The sequence below is a fragment of the Corvus brachyrhynchos genome, unplaced genomic scaffold, assembly GCF_000691975.1.
Source record: "Corvus brachyrhynchos isolate BGI_N302 unplaced genomic scaffold, ASM69197v1 scaffold136, whole genome shotgun sequence".
Classification (NCBI taxonomy): domain Eukaryota; kingdom Metazoa; phylum Chordata; class Aves; order Passeriformes; family Corvidae; genus Corvus; species Corvus brachyrhynchos.
Genome location: NW_008239080.1, coordinates 8,299,746 through 8,325,503, shown reverse-complemented (window position 1 = coordinate 8,325,503; position 25,758 = coordinate 8,299,746). Strand labels below are relative to the sequence as shown.

At 36.1% G+C, this 25,758-nt stretch overlaps 1 protein-coding gene across 1 annotated transcript in view; it reads right to left on the bottom strand.

Annotated features, from left to right (window-relative positions):
- CSMD1 (CUB and Sushi multiple domains 1) overlaps positions 1–25,758 on the bottom strand; it is a 1,107,925-nt gene that overhangs the window by 882,631 nt on the left and 199,536 nt on the right. The window contains exon 2 of the mRNA XM_017739215.1: positions 2,805–3,021. Coding sequence (XP_017594704.1) covers positions 2,805–3,021 — 217 coding nt within the window. The remainder of the gene's footprint in view (positions 1–2,804; positions 3,022–25,758) is intronic.

Below are 25,758 nucleotides of genomic sequence, written 5' to 3'. Positions count from 1 at the left end.
AGCTCGCTGCCCACCAGGAGCCCCAGGGTGCTTTCCACAGAGCTACTCCCCAGATGGGTAGATCCCAACCTGTGCTGCACTCCTGGATGAAATATATGTATATAGTTATAAATATACACACTATATATATATATTTTATATATATATATATAAAATTATGTATTATGCATCAAATCCTGTTTTGTGTTCATTATATTTACAATGATAAACATAAAGCCACTGTGCCAATCTTTTAAGGACAATTTTGAGCCACAGGTCTCAGAATTACACAGAATTATTGCTAGCTGGATTTTTTCTAGAAGAATAGGAAGATGTAAAATAGCGCTTTTTAGTACCGTATCTTCTGTTTACACTGTTGTTCCTGCTACTATTTTAATTCTCGACATCCTTATAGCTTACAAAAGCCTGTGATTACTACCATGTGTAATTTATCCCTTAAACCAGTGTATGCTTTAATAAGGCACTAACCAAAGTTCGTATACATGTTATCATTCTGTTTTGCTTTTCTTTCTCCACACAAACAGCCTAAACCAATTTATTCCTTTGTCTAATCATTTCAATATATTTTATATCTGTTTCTATTTATTAGGGTTTTACAATCAATAAGTTGTGAAAATATCCTGGTGCACATTTAGCATACCGAAAGGTCCTTCAGGCAGCACAATAAACTACTTGAACATACTATTCATTTTTACTCAATTTTGCTGTAGCAGCTGAAAAACATGATGCCTTTTCTTGGTCTTAAAATCAAGAGTCAAGCATGGTTAGAAGGGGAATAAGGGATTTTACCTTGGTATTTATTTTAAGGATCCTTAGGTGCACACATCCAGGTCGAATGCACCAAAATGCACACCGCAATGCCCCCCCCAAAAGATCTGGCATAACATTATAGGTCTTACTAATTAGCATATCTATCAAAAATTCTCCAGTGAGAGGCTTGAATGAGCCCCCCCTTCCTCAAGGAGCCTTCCCCTGGATGGTTCTATCTTAGTTTACAGAATGTGTTCTGGAGAGGACCTTGGGGTCTGGGGCACACTGATCCCTAGCTACAAAGCTTCTAAAATGTTTAGAGTCCAAGAATGTAGGCAAAAGCACTAAGAATACAGAGGTTGTAAAAAGGTATAATAGGTATAAAAGAAAAGGCAAAAAATCTTCATGGCATCAACATACTATACAAATTATGGAGTGAGTGTTACTTAATTATTATAGTTTGTGATGGTGATATAGTTACACAGCTATTATTAAGGAAAAGCTCCAGATTTTGCATGATGGCTAAAGGAACACAATTATCCAAAATGTAGTTGAGTATTTTTCTCTATGGGGAAAAATAAGTGCATGCCCTGAAGCAGAACTTCCAAGATGCTCTCCTGCATCTGCATGCTGTCAGCCAAAAGACCAAGACTATAATTTTCCAATATTTGCCGAAGGCATTGTTTTGAAATGTGTAACTTCAAAGGGGTACACCTGTGAATGTTCTTTGTACAACAAAGGGTATGACATGGGATATGAGATATCAACAGAAACCTGTCATTCAAATTCTGCTATGCTAACCTCTGCAAATACAAGCAAGGAGGAAAAAAAATCTTCTTCCCTGCTGGAAGTTGGAAGTGAAATCCTTGTTTTACTGGAATCATCAGCAATTAAAATGACTTCACTTGGATCAAGACCATACTTAGGAATTTCTGTTTACTATGCTCTTACCCACTGAACATTTGTTGGTGCTCTTCCTTTAAACAATTTTCTACTGAGATTAGTGAAAAACAAGCAGGCATGTTAGATAATGCTAATAAAAGCATTTGACTAAAAAAGAAATATTTATCCTATATACAGGTGGTACAAGTACTAAAGGTCAGTTAAGTACAGTAAATGAAGCCCACACACTGTGCAACTAAGTCATTGGTAGCTGTGTACTACCTTCCACAGTTCTCAGAACTTTTTGAACTGAGTAAACAATCAAGCAGAACATTATTCTTGTCAAAAATATCCAGTGATGATACCCACTAAAATGTGAAACAAATTGGCGATGCTCCCACATTTGTTTTAGCAGTATAGTATAAATCAGCAGCATGTAAAAGAGTAATCAGACAACAGAACTGACAGCAGTGTTTTACAGTACTCAATAAATCTCATGCCTAAACAGAAAACGACAGAGCAGCACTGAAAGCAGTGTTTGCTTTCCAGCTCTGCAGTCCAGATCCAGCAAATGACTGAGGAACTTAAAAGACACCAAAGAAATTAATGCATCAAAACCTGAAGTTGTGAAAAGCTTCAAGATCAAAAAGCTTCAATAAGGCCTCTTTATGACCTCAGTGGTATTTGGACAGATAAGACACACCAGTTTCTGACCTTTAAAGATCCCTAACTGCTTAATGGATAAGAATTTCAATTGTCAAACAACTTACTCCTGAACTCATCTCAGTAAGAGTTCTTTCAAAAACTGGTGACTGGTGCCTTCAAGAAAGGGACTCTTGGCCAAACCTGGATTCCACAAGCAGACAAATAAAAATAATACGCTTAAACGTGGAATACTTCTATGCTTAGGGCCTTCACCAAAACTGACCTTGAACTGTGCAACTTTTAGTTACAACTGATGTTACTGATACACAAGCTAGGGCCATAAAGATCTGAAATTTGGATTACCATCTTTCACTGGGAGATCTTGGGGCACTACTATCCCCTTGGCTGTAGATGAACTAAGGAAACACAGTGTATGTTCTAACATATCATCAGAACATATATTCAGGAGAGAAAAGAAAGGCAAAGGGACAGACAGAAAGAAATTGGGAAAGAAAAAGGTACCTTACCTCACTTTTAAATTGCCTTGCTGTGGTTGTCCATCGTAAATTGACAAAATATCAAAATCTTCCTCGAGGGCAAAAGTATGAAATGACAATTGTATCCTGTTACGCTCTCCTGTGATAATGATCCATGTGCAGTTGGCATAATTTGGATAACCATGAGGAAATCCAGGGCTTTCTATAGTACCATTTGGTCCCTGTACTAAGCCTCCACAGTTCTGACCTGAAAAAGAAGAAAGGAAAATTTGCAGTTGGTTTCCTTTTCCCTCACTCAGTATATATTCTTACATAAGTACCTATATGTATAACTTAGTGTTATAATTTTTTTTCTAGATTACAAACAGCACATAAAATTGCATTTATACCATCTTCCCTTCATATTTAAAACACCCATAGCTGGATTTTCTGAGACATTTAACATCTTTTTGTGCACTGAATCATTATTTGAGGTTCTGTAGTATTAACAATGTATGACTTACTCATTCAAATGTGAAATTTCACCATTAGCCTTAATGCCATAAATTCAACAGACTGACAGTTTTAATGGCCTGAGTGTTAAAAACTTTTTGGCAAATGCTATTTTAAAAGTTTCTATATAAATACTAAAGTATCAGAGTTTCTGACATTCTGAAACCTACTTTAACATGAAGCAAAATGTAGACACATTTAATATGCATTATGTTGCAACTAACATCAAGATTTCTATACTTTGAAAACACAGCAAAATTTTTGTGGTGTAAGATTTGTAGTGCCATGTCTTTTGTGATAAGAAAAGTGGGGGTTTTTGTTTGGCCGGTCTTTTTGGTGGTTTATTTGGTTTGGTTTGGTTTGGTTTTGGTTGTTGGTTTGTGTTTGTTTTGTTTTTGGGGGATTTTTATTCTTAAAAAATAACGCTAAGGGTTTACTCAGCAGGCTTTTGTATCTGGTTTGTACATCCTACAGACTTTGTGAGGGCATGATAGCTCATTAACGGGAAGTCCTCAGCAAGAAACTTTGACTTACAGTGCACACTGTTGCTAGTTTCCTACTTGATTTGTTAATCCCACTCACAAGAGTTGTACTGACTCTGAGCTGGAGAGAAGCTCAGAAGTTAATGAAATATTTGAACAGAGAAAAATGTAAGGACATTCTGTGCACTGTAATGCTTGGATTATTATATGTGTTTTAAGCACTTCAGAACAAGTATAATCCCACATTTTATCGTTATACCTAAACCAGAAAAGTATTTCTGACTGCAATTTTGTTTTTAACTTCCCAGCAGTGGGTCTCTCAGACTGAATCTTTCAGAGAAGTGCTGTCAAATTCTTGTGGGAATCTAAATCTTAATAAGATGGATTTAATAAAAGGGATTTGCTGCTAAAACTAAAGAACTTATAAGTAATAATTTTTTCCTAAACTTCAAATATAATAACAACTCTAGTGAAGAGATAAAAAGGCTGTGGGGATTCAGGAAATTTTTAAAGTAAAAATCTTCTCTGGTATACCTATCATTTGATTCACTTTAATAAGACATCTGTATTATCAAACATTTACAAAGAAGGAACCTATTACACCATGAGCTTAGCATGAATGTTTCAGTTATGTACTGTTCACTAAAACTTAGCAGCTTTCTTGCAGATACTATGCATTGTATTCCTCTTCCTACAACCGCAGGGGAAATCTCATACCAATGTCACAAACAATTTAAAATAATTTAATTACTACAGAACTGATGCTCTAAAAACAGAAAAGGAAAATCATAGTGACAGACCACCACCCTATTACTCTAACCAGCTACTTTGTGTCTCCAACATCAGTTTCTGTAAGTCAAGTAGTACCCCTTGCAAGCTGTGCTGCACAGCAGCCCTTCTACCACTCGGGTGTGAAAGGTTTGCTTTAAAAAAGGAGAGCCATCAAGGGGATCTTAGCTATTAATCTAAAATCTTTCAAAGATGAATCATAGTGACAGACCACCACCCTATTACTCTAACCAGCTACTTTGTGTCTCCAACATCAGTTTCTGTAAGTCAAGTAGTACCCCTTGCAAGCTGTGCTGCACAGCAGCCCTTCTACCACTCGGGTGTGAAAGGTTTGCTTTAAAAAAGGAGAGCCATCAAGGGCATCTAAGCTATTAATCTAAAATCTTTCAAAGATGGAGCCCCATTTTAGGAGCAGAAATTTATAATTCTAGTGTATAAAGAATATAGTACACCATATATAACTGCATATGTAAATGCAGTATCTTAACTACATTTCTGACTTCCGGGAAGATAAACAAATCATGTACCCAATCTCTTTGGGAACCCTAGAGCTGGCTTAAAGTAAAACTTTATTAACCTTTATTTTTAAGCTTTATTAATTTTATAGTTATATGGTTATAAATTTTATAATATAAACGTTATTAACTTTTATTTTTAAACTCCATACTGCTGGGGTAGTAAGTGAACCCTCATGGTTCCCACAGGGCCATAACTTAGCAGTTTCCTTACACAGATGCTTGCTACCCACTTGCAGAAGTTTTTGTAACTGCCAGTGATTGTTCCCAGTTTTATTCCAGACAGTGTTTTGTACTCATCTGTAAATACAGGTTAATGTGCATTATTATTTTGGAAAATAGACAAACTCTAATGAGAAATAAGGCAGAAAATGTTTTACCACTGTTTATAAGCATTTCTTACAACCCAGAGTCCTTTCTTTCTCTACTTTGCTTTTGTTCTCCTGTATATATATTCCTCCAGTTCTGAAACTATTCATACACATATTGCCCATTTACTTTGTACCCAAAAAAACATGAGGCAAAGGAGAATCATTAAGAAAAATTATTACTGTGAAATGTTATTTAGGTTTCTTCCTAATTTTATACACATATATAAATATATACTTATTTACTTAGTGTTCAGTAAAAAAACCAGCAAAAATCCTAGAAGAAATTTAACACACAGTTAACTCCCAGCAAACCCATTGCTGCACACTCACAATTTCAAGGATGATTTTGCTTCTGAAGTAAGCAATATTCAGAGATCTTAAGAGCTATACAGTCCCAGAGAACACATTTCCTTCTAATTCTGTCCCTGCCTAGTTAAGACACGAGCATGTTAACAGGGCAGAATGTAGAAAAAAAAATGCCAGCTGCTATCTGTATAATACCTATTTTTTCAATATATGTAAGTATAAAACCTTCAGGACTGTCAAATGTTACACCTCTTCAAAGGAGCAAATTCAGTATCAAATCACTTAAGAGAGTTTCAGTTGGAGGATATACCTGGAGAACAGGAACAAAGAGACTTAGAGCGATAGCAGCAAATTAGATAGCCATTGAACATACAATATTCCGCAAGAAATAATGCAGTTTCTGAGTGTAGAGACACCACAGACCAGTAAGATTACAGTGATAAGATTAATTAAGAACATTTTGTTTCTTATGTGTATTGTAGGAGAAGAATGATTCAACAAAGTAAAGAAAATAAACATATCTACAGGAAAATTAAAAAAAAATATATCAGCAGATATTAAGTAGTTCAGCTGAGCTGAATGTAGACTGAATACCACTGACTACATCCCAAAAAGGTTTACTTCTACATTTCACTTTACCTTTGGCCTTCGTCTCAAATAACAAATTAAATACTGCCATTTTTCACAAGATGTACAGTCACTGATTGAGTACAATATGAGCACACTGAATTATTTGAATACTAAAGGTGTATTAGACTGCCATTATTCATATGATACCACGTAATTGTTTATATGAGTATAAACTATGCTGCTATTATTATTTTTCTGCCATATGTTGTCCATAGGAAGATATTCCTGGACAGCTATTTTAACCTTACGATATAAAAAGTGTATTTTAAGAAAACTGATGCTCTTGGCTTGTAGTTGAAAAATATTTAAAGTGACTACATCCTTATTTTATTTTTCAAAGTTACTTTGCAAAGTTACTGTGCCCGTCCTATTGCACTTGCTCAAGCTCAGCATTTCTCGGTTGTGATCCCTAAGTGAGAGCCAATGAAGAACACAAAACACTCTCATTTTACCTTAAATACTGCTGTCAAATGGGTGGTAGAATCACTAAGAATCAGTATAATTTTAATACTGCTTTGCTGTAAGATTTTGAACAAACTTCACAAAATACAGTCTTAGAAAATACTTCCTAAAAAAATATGATTTTTATTTTCCTGGACCATTAAGTTTATTTATCACATCCTCCTATCCTCCCCCTACACACACTTCCCACCCTGTTAACCATATTCATTGACTTCTTTTTGTTTGATTGTTTCAAGTTTCAAATGCTTCTACAAGAAACATGCAACAAGGAGCATTTCTCTCCTTGTGATTTGTAAGGTAGTCTGTGGAAAACTATATGTATATGTATGTATACATAGACATATGTACATAACAATAGTAAGGAATTTTTGCAAGGTAGATGTATTTTCAACAAGAAAACTATAAAAGACATCAAAACTAACTCTAGTAAAGTCAGTGATGCTAAAGATATTTTGATCAATCATAATAATGAAAATGAAGTCACGTTTATTCTTATGACTGTAAGTAGCATCTTCCATTCTGCAGTTACAAAGGCTGAGACCATATGTCTTCTCAGATCGGATCTTCCTCATTCTTTGAAATAGTTTCTAATATGAATTTGTTGTATTAGTAAGTTTAATAAGTAAGAAGAGCTGCATTCAGCTAGATCAACAGCTCATTCTGCTCAGTACCTTTTCTCCAACAGCAAGTCAAAGGAGGGAGGGCTTCGACAAAAAACTTCCCTCCTGTTCATGAGCAGAATCTCAAGGATTTCTTAAAAGGAAGACATTCCAATACCCTTGTCTTTCTGTTTAAAAGCCCTTGATAGCTTTCTTTTCCATGAACTCATCTCTGAGTCATCCTCTGAGTCTATACCAACTTCTAGGGTCTTTAATGTATTGTAGAGGGAATCCTAAAACACAAAAACATCCTTTTTGTGTTTGTTCAGCACTTACAATCTGTTAGGTTAATTTGATACCCCAGTAAGTTTTTTTTTGTATGAAAAGAGCATACAGATGATCTTTACCTATGCTTTCTGTGCCACTTAACATCTCATTGACCTTTGTCATGTTCCAGCTTCTTTTTTTCCAAGTTCAAAAGTTCCATTTCATACAGCTCTTTGCACCTAAGCCATTTTATCACCTTTCTACGACCATTTTGATGCTGTGTTATACCCTCCATGAGACAGGGATACAAAAACTTCTTGTAATATTCAAAATGTATATACATCATTTACACAATGATAATTTTAATCCCTTTCTTCTTCTCCCACTAATTTCCTATCATCTTTTCTAAGGTAAGTAGTAGCTCAACATTTTATATTACTATGGATTATAACCAAGTTTTCTTTTCTCTGGAATGACAGCGAGGCTAGAGCCTGTCATTCTACATAGACAAATGTTATTTATTAGATTTCCTACAGTTTATTACTATGTACATCACATCAAACCACATTTGTCTATTCTGAATTTTAGCAACTACTCCAACACCCCTTTACTTGGTCACGTAAGGCTATTTTTTGTAATCCTTCACAATTGGTCCTCATTTTCATTAACTCATCACTTCCTATCATCACCGTCACTTCATTGCTTACATCTGATTTTGCAGATCACTTATGAGTTTGCTGAACACACATGCCAGCACAGATCTCTTTGGGATGCCATGGTGACTCCTTCCATTGTACAAAATATCAATTTTCTCCTGAGGCACAAATTTTATCCAACCTTTCAGCAATGTACAACTTTCTTTTGCCCTACCTGATTTACTGCATTTACAGTTGTTACTGGGGAGCCTTGTTCAATCTTTTGGAATTCGGATGACCTTTATACACATTCAGGCTGACTCATTCAGAGAACTCCAATAGCTTTGAGAAGCACATAATTTTAAACTTTTTCTTCCATATGTCATATTTAATCATGTGTCAATTGAGTTTTTTCCTTAATAGAGTTTCCTAACACAAATTTCAGGTGTTCCAGCTTTTATACCTTAACGCCCCTTAGTCCCTTTTAAATAGGTGAATCGAAGCTGGAGATTACATTTGCTGTGCAGCAATTTTTTTCCTAGATTGTCTTTTAAACTCTGGATAAACTCTGGTGCTTGTGACATTACTGCTTATTTTGTCTGTTCATTCCATAACCTGTTCTACAAAATTTTCAACTTTAAACAGAGACATTGAGGAATTTTCCAGAGAGAACATTTCAGGCATGGAAATTACAATGCATATATATTTTTCATTGTCTTCCTTATTCTAGTCTTTATGTTGTTAGTATCTATTGGCCCACCAAGGGTCTCTTCCAGGGTACTTGCTCCACCTGTGTTCAAAAGAGGAGTAATTTTTAGTTTTACAATGTTGGCCTGCAATGCTCTTAGACATTAATGTTTTATTTCCAGAAAAACCTTCAGAGAGAACCCAGCAGCCTGTAAATCTTACTGGGATCTCGCTGATACACCTGCTTTCACTCACCTTACCTTGGGATTATCTCTCTCTGGCACAAAACAACATTGACCACTTGATTAGTATATATAGCAGGATGAGTCCCATCATCTCTCTCCTATTCTTATCTGTGAGGCCTTAATTATAGGAGTTGATGGTTAGAACCTTCAAAGATTTTAAACCATCTCTGCTGCACAGTAAAGTCAGACACACATCTCCCATGTCCCCAGAGTACCTCATGCCTGCAATTTTGACTTAACTCAAACGTGCACAGCTGCAGAACTTTGTTACCACAGTGTTAGCAACAACTTAAATGACTTTGAGCAGCAAAGTGCATGGCAGCAACAGTTTTGTAAATATGACTTTTAACAAAAAGGATAAAAAAGAAATGTTCCTGATAGTGCAAAAAAGTGTTATGTGTACACAGAACAAAAATTATTTCCTGTTGGACTACAACAGATAACTACAGATTTAAATTGTTGTTTCTATCAGTTGAGATGGTGGAGCAGTAGAGAGCTGTAAGACATGAACAGGTAGTTTGCACACCTTGTTTCAACCATCCCGTTTTCCTTTCTCTTGTGTTTTTATATTCTCTCTTTGTATTTTCTCCTCTCCTGAGCTCTATGTAATCTGCCAGCACTTCCTATCCCCACTTAGACCTGCAGGCCCCTGCAGTCCCTGCCATCAGTTGGCTGTGCTCTGCACTGGGCCTTCATCACTTCTTCCTCATTAGGATAACCTCAAGACATTTTCTAACTGTCTTACTACTCACTGCTACTAAAACTGCTATTTCCTAAAGCAACTTCAATCAAGAATGGAAATGTCAAATGGCCAGAGAGGCAGAGGCACTATTCTTTGAGGACTGTTTTAAATAGCACGTAGCTACTTGAAGTGTCCTTTAAAAATCCATAAAAGAACCTCACAACATCATTACGAGGCACTTTCCAGGGAATTAATCAAATCAGAAAGCACTGAGATCTTTTTTATTTAGGCATCACTGAAGATTTATTCACAACTGCAAGCCACCATCTTTACCGGCATACCTGGAGCACACCCCAGCACAGAGATCTCACAAAGAGGGCGGCTGCCCCACACCAGAGTCTGCTTGCTGTGCCCACCACTGCCTTCCAGCCTCAGGGGGAACTGGTGCTGCAGGGCTTCAGTACTTCAGATATTTAAACATACTCAAGACAGTTCCAGTGCAACGTGAAATGAGAGCAGTGTAAATTTATTCATTATGCTTTTGCAAGACCCAGGCAAAAATAGTAATTTCAAGAGAATTAGTGAAAATTTTTTTTCAAAATTACTTGATCTGAAATAATTAATGTCTGGGGGCCAGTGGCTGGGGTGACCCCAGTGAGTGCTCAGCCTGTGCTAGCCTGTCTCAGGCTGCAGTGGGACCTGGGCCAGAGCCTGTCAGGCTGCATTGCAGCACCAGGAGCCAGTGCAGATGTGCAACAGTGTGGTTGCTGGTGAACATCTGGACAGTTGTGGTGATGAGCAGGGTACAAGGAGAGGAACACAGGAAGGTTTCTTCAAGGACAAGACCCTGGGCTGGGTGACTACTGCAGCACAGGGAAATTGTAGTCAGCTCCATGGGTGGGTGGGTGGAACACAACCGCCCTGGGCCAGAGATGGGAAACCAAGTGAGGTTGCTGATGCTGCCTGAGCTCATCTGAGTGTGTGTTCTGTTCATCCATGCAGTCAGCTATGTACCTGTGCACATGTGTACATGGTGTATTCTCATGGTCTGTGTGCCTGCACCTACTGGGAAAAGCTGCTCAGCCTTGTCACTGCCTGCATCTGGGAAAGGATTGGGCAGTCCCACCTGTGTTGGCTGCTGGGCTCAACCCTTCCAAATACTATCAATTGCTTCTGAATCATTAAATTCAGAATCATTCAGTAGCTTGGCACTAAAGGTAAAAATAGAGAAAAATGGCAGCAAAATTACAAAATTTAGATGGATTTCCTATAAATACAGATCTATTCAACCCTGCAATTTTTGGCTGTGACCAGTCTAGGACCTTCATGGAGTCCATCTCACATGAGATGCTTGAATGCATGTAATAACCTTAAACTCTGATGCAGACATTTGCAAGGTGACTGGAACTTCACCAATCTATAAAGTATTTTAAATTCAGATCTTCTAGCCACATGCTATATATTCATTTATTGTGCTGATGAAACATAAAGGCTAGTGTTTGTAAAGTCTCAGATTAGTACTCCAAGAGTTAGGCACTAGCTTTTTGGACCACTCCCTATGTATATTTAAGTCTTTATCCAGAACTCAACGAAATTAAATTGTTGCAAATGTTAAAGATTATTATTATTATTATTCAGCAAGAAATTCTGAAACAGTTCTCCCATAATGCTATCTTTTCTGTGTACCAGAGCAAAACAACTTAATTGCTGGTATGTGAAAGTTTTTCTTTTAATGAAGTTCTCAATGCTGAAATGCATATTATACATAAACTGGATTACGCTGCCACTACAAATTGAGAAAAAGATATTTCATGTTCACTTTTTAATATTGGATTGCCCAAAAAGACCAATAAATCAGTATTCACAAAGGCTAATGGGGAAATAAAACGTGGGACAATATCCTCTGCAGGAAATACTTTGTTTTTTAAAGAAAAGGCATTTAATACTTTAAAAAAAATCCAGTGTATAACACTAAACTCTGTGCCACTGGTTAGTAGAGGCAAAAAAAACCAAGACCATAATCACACTTTCAAGGCTACAGCTTGACAGTGCTTCCTTCTGACAAAGCAATAAGTTCTTAACTAAAAGCAACTAGATTATATGAATTTGTTTTATACCTTTTCCGTCAAAAATATATTTTTTATCCCAGTAAAGCAAAGATCTTTGCATTCTCTTCCTTCTGCCTTTGAATTTATTCCAATTTCTCTTAAGATTCATCAAAATGAAGGAAAGAAAATGCATCAAAAAGAGAGGAAAGCAATGCAAGTCATATACCAGATTTGAAATATGTAGAAGGTGGTGTTGAGAAAGTTCTTTTATGGAGAGTAAGATCCTATATTTTAAAATGCTGAGCTAAAGGGAGATTTAGTACCCGCGAAAAAAAAGACTATTCTTCATAGACGCAAACTCATTCTGCAAAAGGAGATCACCTAGGACAGGTTGGATTTTATTTTTCTACTTTTTTAAGATAAAGTAAAATAATTTGAGGCTTAAGGTAAACATCACTATTACTGTTACAGTTGCTTAGCAACAGCTGGTAGAATTAGATAGCATTATACAGCTCAGGTAGATAAAAGGAAAGTGCTGATTGCATTGTTTGTGAAATACCAAAACAATAAAGCAAATTCTCTTCTGAGTTTCACTGGAACATTAGCAACACAACAGAGGCCAGCTACTCTGAGGATTTCTTTATTTCTCTTCTGCCAGACTCCTGCAACACACAGGACAATTGTCTGCACCAAATCTGATCACTTCAGCATTGTCACTTTGACTTTCATTTTTTATTGATGTCTTTTATTGATGCCACTCTCCCAGAGCACTTCACTGACAACGTTGCTCACATGTCAGGATCTTACAGCAGGTTTTCTTATTATAATCTTTGTCACAGGACGCCTACACCATGAGACTGAAAAGTGTACCATAGTTCAAGCAGTTTGGTTTTAAACTATTACTAAAGAAATTATTGTCAAAAAGCCCAGTTCTGAAGACCAAGGAAAATCCATTTGTCTCATTGTAACTGCTCCATGAACATCATCGACATTAACTACTTTCTCTTCCCTGACAGTTATTACTTTGTGCATCACTTCTGTTATCCAGCAGGCTTTCCAGCATTTTTTTTCCATTGTGTGCTCACACATCTAGTCCAGAAAAGGTTTCAAATTTGTTCATCTCTTTTACTTGAATTCATCCTTTCTTTGCATTTAAAACAGAGTGGAGTCAACTGATACCAACTGAGAAGGACAAATACTATCTTCCAAATTAAATTGCTAAGTCATAATGAGGAAAAAGAATGAGTGACAATAAATTTTTCAGCAGTCATTAGAGAAGTTTCATTTTGTAAGGTGGAAGACATTTTTAGAATTTAATTTAGAAAGATCAGATGATATTACATTAGGGTTTACTGTTAAAACCATCACTTTGTTAATAAAAGCACATTTTGCAGGAAAAATTTTATCCATAAGGTTAAAAATTATATTTTATGGATCTATTGCAAGAAATCATGAAACATTCTTCTGGAGAGGGGCATTATTTCTATGCACATAATTTTGCTTTTGATTTAGATGTGAATTTTATATAAAGCAGAATATTTGCACTATGCAATGCATGTGCAAGAAAGAATGAAAACTTAACATTGTAACAGCACAAAGTATTGCAGTATTAGCAAAGTGAAGTATAATTAAAACATAGGTAAAGGGGCAACATGTGCAGGCATAAAACACAAATTTACACACATAAAACATATACAATCTATGGCATTAATTAACATCACCATGTTGGAATGATGCAACAGACTTTGCTCAAGATTATAAAATCAAAGTACAGCTGTGTGAGACATTCATGAATGGAACTGAAATGATGTGTTTTAATAATCTTAATCACAGGAAATTTAGTACCTTATGTTTTGTATCTTACTGATATGTTTACACAGTATTAAAGTAATTTCTTATTTTAATGGGGCAATGGGGTGGCATGAAGGGTGATGCAGCTGCTGTGCCTGAGTCATGATGTCAGTAGCTAAGATTTATGCACAGCTATATTCAGACTGGAGTAGTTAACTACCATCTTACAGCATCAATAACACTCACAATTGAATGAGTAACTATAGGGCTGGTTCAGCATTGCTCCAAATCCTTTGGCCTTATCTATATGAATTCAAAATGGTGCCAAAATGCAGCTAGTTTGAGTAAATGGATAAGGAATAAGATATTTTTCTGTATCATTGTAAGATCTAGTTTTATTTCTCCCATATGAAATAGAATGCTTCAGTGTTACGTTTTCCATGGTGTAAATCTCAAACAACTATTTATATTTGTAAATAATAGCAAGTAATGTTGTGAAACTGTGAGAAAAAATGCAATCAGCATTAGCTTTAGGGTACAGCTGATTAGAATAATACTTTATAGATAGTGTATATATAGTCTTTGTATTTACTAATTAAGCATCTTCAGCCCATGCACATGATTCAGATATGCTACAGAAATAAAAGTAGAATTCAAGTAAATTAAGAGACTTAGATGATAGTACAAATTGGAACTATAAAGATGCAAGAGGATGTTTATGATATCACATAATTAAATGATTTCACCCAATAGTGCGACACTCCAACTATATATCACACAATAGTTTCTCATGGAATTATGGTGGATGCTGTTTTTAAATACCAAATTGAAAAAATCACTGAAATATTCAATATTTTATGCGAGGTAAATCACATGAAATTGAAGAAACTGAACTTATTTCAGGCCTTTTTCATCTAGCCTGTGCTCCCACATACCGCATCTAAATCACAACACAGGAGCACTATTTCAGGGACTAGTCCTGAACTCGATTTCTCGAAGGGGTGTTTAATCCTTGATTAAGGCATAATTGAAATACGCAGAAGAGATCTACTCTTTGCAAGAATATTACAAGCAAAACCTTATTATGTTCATTTTATGTGAAATAATGTAGAAAAGAAAAAAGCTATCTGCATCACTGACTCATCCTCAGGAACCCGTGTGACTGACAGGAAATGCAGAGCCAGAAGAAGCACAGCAAGTAGATGATATTCATGTTGGCATTGCTAAAGCTGGTTGTGCCAGGGTGGGTGAAATGTAGGCTGATCTGCCATGTCAGGGCTGTGTCTGTGGTGCAGAATTGCTCTCAGACCTGTGAGCTATTCTAATGTTTTCCTTCCACAGAACGACATGGAGATTCTCTAGAATATTTTTAATTTACCACTCACAGGAGATACCCTTACAGTTCCACAGGTATTCTAATGTAAATAATTTTCTAGACAAGGTACAAATACAACATTGTGTGTCCTTTCTCTAGGCCTAAAATTATTTGCTTTGGTGTTAATCAAGTGATCTGACTTTAAATAAAATAGCTGAGGTATGGGGGAGATGAGTGGTGGAAGGTGTTGGTTCTGAGATCCCAGCCTTTCTAAACAGCAGCACAGTGTATCTGACTATGGAAGTGTCCAGGGGTATTATCATACACCCACTGAAGTCAATGTCAAAGAATCCATAGACCTCAGTGACTGAAGAATCTACTTTGTAAATACAGACCCTAATAATTTACATATCTGTCTTGCTTCCTGGAGAAAAAATCCAAAGGGGAAACTATTGGAATGGCTCAACAGAAGTGCACATGCCTTTGGGAGACTGCACATGGCCCTCGATAAGAGCAGGATAAGAATCTAAAATATTAGCTTTCACTCATATTACATCAGACTGCATTATGTCATGCTGTCTCACATCTCACCTGACAGGCACATTTCTGTTACAAAACATAAAAAGACAGAGACAACAGCAGTGATTTGAAAACAACATGTTTATGTTAACTGAGGTGAATAGTCAATTAGCAGATACCATAAAACAAGCTCTAATTAGTTTAAGAAGATTCTTGTCCCCAAGAGTAAAAATCCTTATCAACTCCACAAGTTTTATGCAAGTAACTATAAATTATTAATTCAATGAGCACTGTACTAGTTATTAAACTACAGCAGCATGATTTACTCTTGAAATTCTGAAAGTGCTCACTTCTGTCATGCCCTTAGCACACTGGACTCTCAGTTCACCCTTCTATCTACAACTTTCCTTATTCAGGGAGGAACATGATCATAAGTATGTGAAAAACACCGAACATATGGCTCCCATGGTAGAAAGTCTAAAATTAAATTGTCCACAACAGCTTGCAGGACAGATAGCAAAATGTTGTTTGATGCTTCAGCTATATCATTGATTATTAAATTGATTATTTGCTTCAGCTGCAACCATAACATCTTCTTTCTGTCATTGCAACCTATACCTGAAACTGTGTAAGTCAAGGTATGGTCATGAGCTGCGGTCATCCAGTCCATACAAACAATGTTCTTACAATTTCACAGAAAAAATCTGAAGTATTAGTGTATTTTGAAAACACATTTAAGATTCATAGCATTGTATAGTTTATAAACAAAATCTGGTCATGAAATATCACATTTATTATAAATAATTAAAAATTTATAAATAATTAAAAAGTTAAGCAAATATTGTTTGTGATTCTTGTCATTTGACATAACAGGTGTTTTCCCATGTTTACATTTATAGAGTGTTTATTCTGTAGGCTATTAAAACAACTAGAGCCAGCAAACAGAACATCAAAGGTCACACATAAAAGTATTACCACATACAATTACAGTACTTGAAGAATATAAGACATCTCCCACACACACTTCCTTCCTTTTTGTGCTATTCATTAAAAAAAAATCTTCAGCAGACAGGTTTCTTATTAAATATCTTTGCTTTATCTCATTTATCTTATGCCCTCTTTAAGCCAACTGTCTTTGTGTCACACTGTGATTTTCAGTTGATATAACCTGGCATGTCTTCACCAGCTACATCACATCGGATCAACTGTAACACTAGCTAAATTTCCAACACATACAATGATCCTTCCTTCCTTCCCTCCTTCCTTCCTTCCTTCCTTCCTTCCTTCCTTCCTTCCTTCCTTCCTTCCTTCCTTCCTTCCTTCCTTCCGAATTCCTTCCTTTCTCCCTCCCTTCCTTCCTCCCTTCCTTCCATTTTCAAATGCTTCTTTGGCAAGGGCATTTTGTTACTTACTCTTTAATCTGATCTTCTTAATGATACTCTAGCAATGGCTTTGCTATTTCTATGCTTCTGAGGCAAACCCCTGTATACATGACTAGTAATCAAAGAAAGTGCAGGGAAGAGGTCTGTTTATTGCATTTGTTAAATCTTTTTCCAGATTATTTGGCTGATTAGTTGCATGATGGACAGAATAGATACTCAATTTAGCTTCAATTTCACTTGCTTTTGCTATGTGAAGAGCTGCAGGAAGGCTTTGTGATACTGAGAAATTCCATTTTGGCACAGGTACAGTAACCGCTGTGAATTTTGCACACATAGCAATGGATTCCAATCTACCTAGTAGAACTCAGGAGAACAATCATGGAGTGATTGGACTGGACTGTTGGAGTAATTTGTTCATAAAACCATGAGAGTCAAAAGTCAGCAGAATGTTTAAAATTATTAGAAGAAACAAACAACTGTCATTAAACCCTGCATAAGATCATTGTCTAATCTGGACTCTGTACACGAGTTCAAACCCACAATCTTATCAGAAAAGGTGTAAATAAGAATTAAAAGGATGGTTAAAAGCGGGAAACAGCTTCTGCACAGGGAGCCTAAATTGACTTTGATCTTTTAGCCTGCAAAAGAGACTGTAGAGGGTGAAGGTGAGAGCAGTCCACAACATCACAGGGGTAAGAAAAAGTATTCTCCTGTCGTGTTTTTCATTCCTCAAAACACTCCTTCTGCTGATAAGTCCAAACCAAAAGGAGACGTATTTTCACCTAGTGCATCAATAAGCAGTGGAACACATTTCAACATTTTTGACTGCAGCAAAAGGGAAATCAGCAAAAGCAAAAAAAAAAAAAAAAAAAAAAGGAAGATACATTCAGATCATTTTAAAAGGAAGTATAAACCTCTGGCTTAGCAAGTCTCTCAGACACACAGACCTAGAAGTATCTTTGAAAATACGCTTACATTCTTCGTTTTTCTAGATATCTGCTATTAGTCAGAGACATATATAATACACCAGGCTCTGGACTTTGGTCAGCTCTACCAAGCAGGAAGTATCACTGAGGAGGGATAGACCTCCAGGCATCAAAGGTTATCCATGTCAGATTCTGAATAACATCCAATGAATAGGGGGGGGGGTTTAACACTTTTGTTCTGTTCTTCATTGAAAGGCACTAACAAGCTACACATTATTAAGAAGAATATTAGCCATTTCTAGCCTTTGCTTTTACTGCCTTCACAGAAAATATTAACAGTGCTAACTACATTGGTTCCCCTTTCTTTGTAAGACCTTTGTCTTTTTTTTTGCCAAATAAAAAGAAGCATTATTAATAGCCAGGCAGACCAGTTATCGTAGCTAATCAATATTAATAGCGGTAGTAGCTATTACTGAATGTCTTAAACCACACATTTATAATGAAGAGGATTTTCCAATTTCCCATCAAGCACTCATGCTATGTGAGCTTTGGCAGACCTAATATTTGCGTAAAACATTTTTATTATTGTTTGTCCCAGTAGGAAGTAAGTGAAAGGAATACACATGGGTTAGACTGCCACCATGAGACTATACTGAGCAATAACTTATGAGGAAGAAACACTTTCTGTTCCGTAAGAAACAATAGTGTGCAAGAATATAATAGTTTGGTCTTTGATTTTCACAGACCCTGTTCATTAAACATCATCTATTAGTTTGCAACACCATGCCTAATTTGTGCTGAATCTAGATGCATTTACAGACACTATGAGTTGTGGAATGACCTTGGAAATTTCTTTGGGGATGTTAGCATTCATATGAGAATGATATAATTTCTTTGCTGGACTAGCTGGACTATCAGCAAGTTGCAGAAGGCCACAAAAAATGTTTAGTTAAACACCACAGTAATTTTTCTGCAAGTTTTTCCCCACAAAGACAAAATGTTTTATGAATAATAGAGAAAAACACACATTTTTCTCACAAAAGAACTAAGTTTTTGGTACTACAGGTCAGTTCTTCAATCAGCCAATTAAGCAAGTTGTGAAATAATTGGATAATAGGTAACTTCACAGTGGGGAAATACGTCTGAAACCTTGAAATACTGGGTTTTCATGGTGGGAAGATATTCCTTGAACCAAAAACTTCCATGAGACCGCTGTTTTCACATATAGCATTCTTGAAAATATTTACCTTTCAAAAAGGGTAGCGACTGAAATGATTGACAAAGTACTTGAACGAAACTAGTTTTGATCTTTAGCAGACAGATTTTCCTTAAGCTGTACACAAGATGTGTGGTCAGAACTGTGAAATCAATGTATGCCCAAAGTAGAGACAGGAGCTTGCCTCTTTCAAAGATAAAAATATTTGCACAGAGCAGCAAACAAGAGAAATGGGTGCAATTAACAAATCTGGGTGAATTGGTGTTTCTAAAATAAGCAGGCAGGTGATAGTGATATATTCCTGCAGATTTAGTTTATATATAAGAGCTGAAAATCTGTTTCTTTTGTAAAATATACTGTTTACATTTCAGACTGAAAATAAAGAAAACTTTAGTATGTGAAGCATTTTGACTTTTTCAGTTTGAGTATTTTTTAATGTTTCAAGTGAGAAAGTCCTGATTTCCTCTCCAGGATAACAGTGCTATGTTCTTACTAACCTGACTAGTGAATATTTCTACTAGCATACAGGTGTTTTTTGGTCCTATTTAGCATTTAAACCAGCTGCAAATGAAAGCTTTTTTCAATGAAATTCTATTCATACAAATATTTTGATTTGAGTTCATACACTATTCATCAAGGATAAATGCAGTGATGACATTTCTGTATTGCACTTGCTGTTGGTGCTCATTATTTTGTTGAATGACACCATTTCTTACAAGAGTGGCATGACATGTTTTAAGGCTATTTTCTCTCAATTCCTCAACGAATATTAAAATTTATTATTTCTCTTGGGTATGCTAATATAATATCCATTTATTTTTCTAGTTCTACTTCAGAAAAAAGTTCAAAACTAGAGGAAAATAGTATCTTTTCTGTGTTAAAATGTGCTTGGGAGATGGAGTCACTGTATGTGTCTGCTATCTGTATGAAAATATAGTTCAACTAGAGTCAGTTGTGACAACATATTTTGTGTTTGAATTCTAGTTTTAGAACAGACAGTATCTCCACTGATTCCTTCCTCAGGGAGCATGCTAAGGCTCCATGTGGCTTCTGGAACTGAACAGTGAGTGTATGTACCTCACCCTCACACATTAATAGTACGTATTCAAGCCCAGGCTTATGATGGGTCAGTGACTTCTCTGCGCTGCATGCTTCCAGTTGCTTTGGACTGGAGAGAAGTACAGTATCATAGAGAGGAAGAGGGGGTGTTTTTCCAAAAGTCACCATAGTGTGCAAAAGTGCTATACACACACACACACATACACTCCGCTCACAGATTGGAAAAAACTATGAAACACTGAACTAGAATAAGTGGGAGAAAGAACTAGATCCATAGGCAAAGGCTGTGACAAAGAAAGGCAAAAGATTTGTTAGTTTTTTGGGGCTTTGTTTTTAAAAGTCTGAGAAAAATCATAAATATATGCCTTAAGCCTATTAAAAAATAAAAACATAAAAATATACATAAACTTAGATGGTGCTTCTTTAGTTATGCATGCTGACGGTCTTTAGTTGTATGATCACATATTCATACTTTTTAAATTCTCTCCTTCACATCCAGTCTCCTTCCATTACTTAACCACTTCTCTTACTTTGTAAACATTCTCCAGTTCAATGTCATTATAGTTCTCTCCTGAAAAAACGTGTTTATTCTTCTTCATCCAAATAAGCTACTTAAAAGAGTAGCAGGTAATTGAAATTAAAATCTAGAGCTTTTAGTTAGGTCATTGCAATTTTGCTGCTTCACTTTTTCCAAATTCTAATCTTTACTACAATTGAAAATTTATACAAGTAGACTTATTACGTATTCAGGCTCCTCTAAAGAGGGATTGAAAGTTCCCCACAAAGAGAAATCTGCCAGGAATGTAGCATTCATTAAATATTATGGAAAAATAGGCAAAAAATTCTGCTCCCTCTATAGAGTTTAGGCAACTGCCTTAAAAACCACATGAGGTCTAGTTGACCAAAGCTTCTTAATTAAGCAGACCCATACTTTTCAAAATATTGTACTGGAGGAAACCTATGAGGCAATGACTCCAGTGACAATTAAGCACAAGTTTGTGTTCACAGAATGGTTTGGCCCAAAAGGGATTACCTGTCCACCCCTCCGCCATAGGCAGGGACACCTTCTACTTTGCTGCTCAAAATCTCACCCAATCTGGCCTTGAGCACTTCCAGGGATGGGGCAGCCATAGCTTCTCTGGGAAAGCTGTTCTACTGCCTCACCACTCTCATAAAAAATTTCTTCCATTACATCCACCATCTTTCAGATTCAACACATTACTCCTTTCCTGTCACTACAGGGTCTGGTGAAAAATCTTTCTCCTTTTAATAAGCCCACTTCAAGGAGGCTTAAAGCCACAATAAATTCTCTCCAGAGCCTTCTGTTCTCCAGGCTGAACAACCTGAACCTTCTCAGAACTATCTTCATAGGAGACGTGCTCCAGCCCCCTAATAATTTTCATGGCTCTCCTGTGGACCTGCTCCAACAAGTCCATGTTGTGTGCTGAGGACCCCAGTGCTTGAATGCAGCACTCAAGGTGGAGCGTCATAAGAGCAATATCACCTTCCTCAACCTGTTCTTTTGCTGCAGGCCAGGGAATGGTTGATTTTCTGGGCTGTGAGTGCACACTGCCAGCTCATGTCCAATTTTGCACCCACCAGTATCCTAAGTCCTTCTCTGTAGGGCTGCTCTTTCATCACACAGTTGGAAGACCTGGATTCAAGCCTACTTCCTGAACAATTTCTGAATTTTAGTTAATGGCTATCCAAGATAGAATGCAGAAGATCTGAGATCCAGGATAAAATCTAGGCCTTTGCCTCACTAACAGGGTTTCAGTTGAAGAAATCTGGAAACAAATCAACAGTTACAAAAATGTAAAATGTTTAAAATGCCTCAGCTGGTATTGCAAGACAAAGTGCCTGTACTTCCAAGGGAGAACAGTGTGGTACTCACTTGTCTAACATTTCTACTTATAAAGGATTTCCTAGAGCTACCCTTCACGTCTGTAATGTACATTCAGATCAACATAAAGTAGTTCCATTCTGAAGCATACTATGATTTTCATATACTTGCTTAAGTCATTAATGAGGTCTTTTAAAGACACCTTGAATATTCAACCTCACTTTTATTCATAGCTGCCTAGGAAAAAAAAGCTTTAGAAACAAACCCTAAAAATATATTACTAGTAAGCAAATTTTCCTGAAAATTTTCCTTTTTTTAACTTATCATCCATACCCCAGGGACTAAAATATGTCAGGTTTTTGCTTTGATTTGTTTTTGTTTGGTTTTCTAATGAAAATAGAACATGTGCAAATATGCGATACTGAAAATATAAAGTCTCATTTTAAACTTACCAACCCTGTTTTATTCCACAAAATTCAAACTCTCCCATGAGCAATGTTTTCTCTTTATCATGTATCATTTAATCTGTAAGCAGAATTTCTTCCTCATCTGCAACATGTTCTAAAGATATTGCCTCTAAATTACTTCAATCTTCTTCCATCTGCAAATTTTACAACTGTCAGACCAACTGACCACATCCTACAACAATTCCTTAAGGCCTTCCTCAACATACAGACCTGTTCTACGTTTTCTTTTTCCCATCATTGGTTTGGAGAACATTCTTCAAACTTTACTGAGTTGTGTTCAGTTAAAAATGTGTGACTCTGACACAAACTTGATTCTTCCTCTGAACTCAGTTGCACAGATTTCTAGAAGTGATTATGCTTAGTGATGTCAGATTATGCTTATATGTAAAATCGTTGTGGACAGGATTACTCCTACTTAACTTTAACCACCCAAGGTTAGTCATGTAATCTAAACTACTCATCAAGGCTCCCTTTTAGAGATAGGTGAGAATTTTAGAAGTGTGAATCATTCAATTTTATCTTAGATAAAAACTTTACAAAGATATGAATCACCTATGAATGTCATTCTCCATTGTCTTTTGAACAAACTGAGATCAGACTAGATGCCTAATTCTTACATGGCTACCTGATGAGATGTTAAATACTACCTCACCTTTCCAACTCAGCAATACATTTAACTATGCATCAAACTTAGAAAAGACAAGTCATTCCATTCCTCCCTCTAGGAAACCTTATGCTCAATTTGAGCATGGAATTGACCCATTACTGTTGAAAAACATTTTAGCGCTTCTCTAGGCTCTGTGAAATTTATACAATGAATTAATTTTATCTAATATATAAACCCTGACAACAATTTTCTACAGATCATTTTCTTACCAGAAATTATAAGCATTCTATCAAAAGCAATTAACACCAAAAGATTAGTTATTAATTTCCTGAATTACAGAGACAAAATTGATTGCTAAGTACAATAAAATTAAAAGGGAAATCCTTAAAAATCTTTATTTGCTGGGAAACCAGCAGTAATAGGTTTAACTTAAAGCAAAATAAATATGTTTAATTCTAACTTTAGAATTTTAAATGTCCTTCATGTAAATAAATAGACAAAACTTTTATGAGAACTCCCTCTAGAAAAATGTACATATAAATAAATATTCTTTAATGTTGAGAAAAAAGAATAATATTATTTGCTCATATTAGCCTTAGTCTAATGAACTAAGCAGAGAGTTCTCCCTTCATGGGAGAAGTTGAAAGTCTGTATTAATTTTATTTTAAAGTACTGTGTTTTTTCTAGTCTGTAATCTTTAAAATAAGAATAGTTTTACCTCTTGGCTTCAACCCTGTGAAGGTATACCACAGCTGCAGCAACTGAGTTAAGTCCTGAGCAACTTAACTTTTTAATAGGATCAGTAGTAGACTTGCGAAGCAAAAAATTGCATTTAGAAAATGGTTTTCACATGTAAAAGAGTTTTTTCATGATGGAAATCATTCCAAATCTTCTCTTTTGATTTGTAGGAATACTTTGTAATTGACGTCAAAAAGAAATTGCTAATTAAATTTTATTCCCAGAAACTGTATACTACAGTTAGGCATTAAGATCACCACAATTCTGTCAAAGCATATTTATTTTGACAGTATGAGAAATGTATCAATTTCAACAGCTGAGAAAAAAAGTATCAGCAAAAAGCAAAACTTCTGAAAGCCCAGGAATAAACAGAAGAGAAACAACTCGGCAATTTTTTCTTTCCATAATAATGAAACTAAATGAAACTAAACAGGGACACAAGGATGAGGAAGTGATTAATCACTGCACATCCTTTAGGGTTGCAAAATTTACAAATCACTCTTTAATAAAGGAAGCAACTACTTTGAGTTGTAAGGGGATATAAAAGGCTATTCTTATGTTCTCCTTGATGTTCACTTTGATTTTTAAAGTTAAATTCTATTGTTCTGTGTATTGCTCAAGTTTTGTATAGAGAGATTGTGATCAAGGTGTCTAAGTGAGAGCTTTCTTCTCAACTGTATCTCACTATTCTTGGTTTAAAAATTTATTCCATGCATCAGAAAAGCTGCATAAATGCATTGTTTACAAAAATAGTAATGTGAAAATCCCTTATGCATACTCAAGTCTCTTATGTATTCAGGATTATAGGAAAGTGCTGAGCCCTGCTGTCCCATGATGATAAAAGGATGGAAACAATCTGTGCTTCCCCCAGATTTAAAAGAGCTTTCCAAGCTTTCTTCCCTCTTTCCAAATTCCATAAATTTTGTGACACCATCTGACCATTGTAACATACAGTGAAAAACAGAAGGTAAAGACAGAGACATTTGGTGCATTACACACAAATCTTTTCACTGTACATATAAGCCATGGTTTTGCAGACTAAATGGAATTCCACAGCAGTGTGCATATAATAAATACTGTAGTGCCTCAGTCCAAATATTAACACTAAAATTACCATGTACATAACTTTTTTGGTATCTGAAGCAGTGGTGTGAGTTATTCATCTACACAGGAAAGGGGATTTGTGTCTAATTGTCTCCTCACCAGGAGAAGGCCTTGCCCCTTCTGATAACCAAATACTGAAAATTATCAAGTAAGAACCTAGGAGAGTGATGCACTTAGATAAAGCGGTTAGTCATGCTCCAGATGATATGCAGACATTCACAGTAATTTGATAGGTTTCATAGAATCTTAAAATGTCTCAGGTTAGAAGGGACCTTAAAGATCATCTAATTCCAAGCCTCCTGCCATGGACAGGGACATCTTCCACTAGACCAGGTTGCTCCATGCTCCATCCAACCTGTCTCTGATGTTTACACAATACCATTTGAATAGGATCATGTATTCCACTCTCTGAAGATCTTGCACAGCTGGTGGCAAGAAACTACAGTTCCCTTTCACCACTCAGCAGGTGGAGGTGGTTCAGGTGTTTCCTGCTTGCAATAGGACCCTTTACAGAAAGGACTGGCTCCTTTTACATGTTTCAGGTACTTCTTTGTCACTGTCCTAAATAAAAAACATTGTGTCTACAGCATATTAGATTTACTATGAATACCTTAGAAACTTTGAAGCTGTGACTTGGTAATGAGAAACTATCAAACTGGAAAGCCAAAAGGAAACAAAAAACCCTAACCAAATCTGAACTTCTGGATTTGGAACCATCCAGGAAGGGGGAATTCAAAGCCCTGGAGCAGTCCCAGAAATTCCAAACAGAAAGATAGTTCTAGCAGATCCATAGGCTTAATCTCTTGT